The sequence below is a fragment of the Nicotiana attenuata genome, unplaced genomic scaffold, assembly GCF_001879085.1.
Source record: "Nicotiana attenuata strain UT unplaced genomic scaffold, NIATTr2, whole genome shotgun sequence".
Classification (NCBI taxonomy): Eukaryota; Viridiplantae; Streptophyta; class Magnoliopsida; order Solanales; family Solanaceae; genus Nicotiana; species Nicotiana attenuata.
Window position 1 is genome coordinate 106,295 of NW_017673023.1, and position 4,585 is coordinate 110,879.

The following is a 4,585-nucleotide window of genomic DNA, read 5'->3' on the forward strand; positions in this document are numbered from 1 at the left end:
AGAATCTTAAATATTTTTTTAAAAAAATTCTATGAAAAAGTCTTAAAAGTATATATAAAATATATTTATATGTCGGTTTGGTTCGGATACTTTTCCTCAATACCAAACCAAATCAAACCAAACCTAGTCGAATGTTTTAGTCGGTTTGGTTTGACTTTTCGGTTGGTGCAGTATTTCGGTTCGGATTGTACACCCCGAACACTAATTCCTCAACTTCAAAAGGGACATTTTGAAGAGGTAACAAAATTGACTAGCATATGGAATGTTGATTAAAATATACAATTTGTGATAGACACATTGGTGATTATTTGACTTATTATTGGCCAATTGTCATTACTAGCTATTACGTACTTATCCCATATTTCACCTTTTTGGGTTCACAATATTTACATAAAATAACAACAATGGAGAAAGACTATTGCTGTTGAACTTGGAATTGGTCATGGTGATTGCTGTGGTCACGTTGTATACAGAAAAAATTATACTAATAAGAAACATTACTCCATTACTTAGTCTAATTTTATTGAAGTTTTAGGTGAAGGGGCATAACTGATAAAGTTGCTGCCTTGTGACCAAAAGGTCACGGGTTCGAGCCGTGAAAAACAACCTCTTGCAAAAATGCAGGATAAGGTTGCGTACAATAGACACTTGTGGTCCAGCCCTTCTCGGACCCGCGCATAGCGCGAGTTTAGTGCTCCGGACTACCATTTTATCATTTAATAGTCAAATTACCAATGTGTAAAAACAACTCTGGATGAAACTTATTTGTCCGGAGACAATTTCATATCTTAATCTAATCAACATTTTTCTTAATCTACATATGCAGCTACCAATAATTAATACTAGTAGAGATTAAGAAGCGTTAGAGAATCATCATGTATAACTAACAAAAACAGAGCGATAACTTTGATCAAAGTTTAATCAATATGAGATAATGAATTCTAACTACAATCTTTATGTTAAGTCAACTAAAAATCACTCACTAGAAATAACAACTTACATCATTCTGAAAGATAAATAAATAAATGATTATGCAAGTAAGGGTTCATTATTAAAGCCTCAAACCAACATAAGTTAATTGTCATGACGTGAATTATCCTTATCCGATGTATCAAACTCGAAGGATGGATCTTTTCTACCGCTCCTTATCCGTAAAAGTCCATATAGTTTCTTGAAGTCTCTCACACCGTCCTTGCAAAAAATTCCCGAGTCACCCGTTTCTTCCACGGTTCGAACCGATCCGCTCTCACTCAACCGTCGTGCATGCCGATTCGCCGCCCTTGACTCGGTGTTGATATGCAAAGCAGAAATGACCGATTTCAGTGCCCGGGTCGGGGAGCTCCGGTTCGATATCATAATCTCGCCTATCTCAGCCGGGCTCAAAACCGCCCCGGTTTGAAAAATCTCCTCTACTTGTGGGAACAGCTTGTGATCTTTTAAACCCAAATGACTATTCGCTAGGCTTTTGAACGCATTAAAATCACATAAAGGGAAGTGTATGTGAACATCAATTCTTCCTGGCCTTAGAACCGTTGGATCAATCTGATCTTTATTATTCACGGTAAAGATCATAATTCGCTCTTCCCCACAACACGAGAATATTCCGTCCATAAAATTAAGAATTCCAGATAAGCTCACAGCCGTTGATTTGTTCCCTAAATAACTATCGAGATCTTCGATAACAATCAACGACTTGTTCGTAGTCTGTAACAGAAGCATCTTCAGATCCGAATCGTCTGTTACTTTAGATAAATCAACGTCGTACACGTCGTAATTCAGCATGTTCGCTACTCCGGCGATGAATGTTGATTTTCCGGTACCGGAAGGTCCGTAGAGGAGATAACTCCGTTTCCAAACTTTGCCGAGACGATGATAGTACTGTTTTGACTTTTGGAAATTTTCTAAATCAGATTTGACTTTGTTTTTGAGATCCGCGTCCATCACGATAGTTTCAAAAGTTGCTGGATGTGTAAACGGCACTGATCTCCACCGTCCATTTCTCTGAGGTTCGTTATCTACGTTCAAGAATAATCTCACCTCCTTTTTTCTCTGCTCAATTTCATCGAACACAGAATGTATATGTTGAAGATAAGGTTGTAGAATTCGACGCTTGTCGTTCTTCCTAATTTTCATAACAAGCGATTTCAGGCCGGTGTTTTCGTCCTGTTCATTGATCCAACAAACTCTGGCGCTGAGGAAATTGTCAACGACGATTTGGTTTGAATCCAAAACGAGGTTGATTTCATTGGACTTGTCGCCGGAGAAAAGGTTGGTGAAATCAGAATCTTCAACACACGGCAGAGAATTCAGATAAGTGCAAACTTTTCTATACAATTGATTTTCCTGCATGTTGTGGTTGAATTGCGGGACTCTGTAGAACTGGTACACATAACAACCGTCCTCGAACAATCGCCACCATTTCTTCAGAATTTGCACCAAGGAAGTTTTCAATACAAACTTCAGAAGAAAAGATGAAGCAATTATTGCAATCACATACAGAAACATGATTAAATAAAGGGGTGTGAAATGAAATCAAACAGGGGAATGAACTAAAATGATGATAAGAACAAGGTGGACGAAATCATGAATATTGTAGTAAAGAAAGAATATAAAGTGCTGAGAAAAGCATAAAGAAAGTAGTAGTAATAAAGTGTATAATTAAGAGGATGGGCGATTGGCAGGTTGGAACAATGAATAAGTCTTTATAAATGAATTTGATGTGTTTGAAATTAGGAGACGGGGGACGGCATTTGTTAGGTTTAATTGGTCAAATGAGAAATTATGGGTTTTTGTCTATCATTTTTATGATGCTCCTCGTTGTTTCTTCGTTGTGTTTATCTGACTAAACATTTGTTTTGTTAGACTAAGTACGTAATTCTATATTTCGAATTGAATTCATATGAATACTAGTCCGACATACTTAATGTGTTTATTAGTAAGACTAGAAATTTATTTTTCTTGTATTTTTTTTATTAAAACGAGTACATTTTTCTATATGAATTATTTCCATGTGTGATGTTATAGTTAAAAATTCGCGTTGGTCATATTTGATTTTGACCAACTGAAGTAGCGTTTTTCAATTTCAGCAGCAATTCATGTGCAAATTTAAAGTCACGTTCAATATTCAAATTGCTTATTTGCTTTATTATATCCTTAAAGGTTGTTGCGTCTATTTCTGTCTTTTTCTAACATTCCTTTTTTATACTTTTCCAGAAATAAAAAGGGGTTATTTTACAGGTGCTTTCTCTTATTTCTATGGAAGGGATGAGACAAAACATGAATCCACACTAAGTGTTTAAACTATGTTACATTTAATTCATGGTTAAAAGAAAATTGAAGAAAAAATGTATATAAAATACATAAGGTATACAACTGTTGATTTTGTATGAACATTGATGTGAACAAGTATTTTCTAAGAACGGGGACGGTAGTATTAATATAATCAGACGTTCGAAACCAAAGAATAGTATCAAGCGATACTAAAATATTATATGAACCGTCTAGATATTTCAACCATGATATATTTCAACGGCACGTACTTTGTCCTACTTACAATTGTTTGAAATTAGGTCCAGTGCGTCTATATTCAACAAAGATTAGTCTAGTTGAAAATTCGTTTCCAAAGTATAGGGTCTCTACGTTATTTGAACTTTTTATCTCAATCAGAGGCGAAGTCAGAATTTAAAGTTTATGGGTTTGATATTTTAATTTTTTTAAGTTACTGGATTTTAAACTAATAACTTTTACATATTCAATATTTAAGATAAATATAGAATATAAATCGAAGCTATTGGATTCAGGGAAACCCGTATGCGATATGCTGGCTCCGCCCCTGATCTCAATACCAGGAAAAAGGAAAAATGAAAACAGGGGTGGGGCCCAAGTTAGGCATCCCGGTTCTTTAGATGTCAAGACTCTGAATTTCTTTTATTTATTTATTTATTTAATTATTGGGTATTTAAAATTACTGGTTTGACTGATTCAGGTTAGTGTTGATAGAGTAACACTCTTTAAAGTTTTGTCATTGTAGAGCTCTAACCAAGATCCTTGTGTTAAAAATGAATCGATCCCAACTATCGTACCATACTCAAGGTTACGAGATTTGAATTGATTGACATCCTTTTATCATCAAGTATTTTCCTGTAGTATAAAACAAGGACATGAAGATTACTGCGAGACTGTGAAAGGTTAGGTCGGGTTTTTTCGATAATATCTAAGGTTAGTTACACTCATTGTATGACACGTGATATTTCTAGTTCACTTTCAGTCGTCTATTGGCATTATTGGAGTTTTAACGAATCTTGGGAAATAAAACTTGTATAATCCATACACCTGTCATCTTTTCTACGCCCTTGTGGGTTTGCCTAGCATTAGGAAGCAGGGCGAAGTACACCGAAAGCTACTTTTAAGCATGTTAATTAAAATATATTTACAATTTATAATATATTTAAAGATTAGTTAATTTATCAAAAATTCAGGATTAAGTATCCTGAATTTGGAAATTCATGACTTACTGTTCTGAATTTTTGAGCTGCTAATTTTAAATTCAGGATTAAGTATCCTGAATTTCTGAACTACTAATTTA

General features: G+C 34.8%; 1 protein-coding gene across 1 annotated transcript; it reads right to left on the reverse strand.

Annotated features, from left to right (window-relative positions):
• Positions 1 to 878: 878 nt before the first annotated feature.
• On the reverse strand, positions 879 to 3,456 carry LOC109215225 (AAA-ATPase At2g46620-like). Its single transcript, XM_019379245.1, has one exon. The coding sequence runs from the start codon at positions 2,503 to 2,505 to the stop codon at positions 1,075 to 1,077; it is 1,431 nt and encodes a 476-aa protein (XP_019234790.1). The 5' UTR covers positions 2,506 to 3,456; the 3' UTR covers positions 879 to 1,074.
• Between the last annotated feature and the right edge of the window lie 1,129 nt (positions 3,457 to 4,585).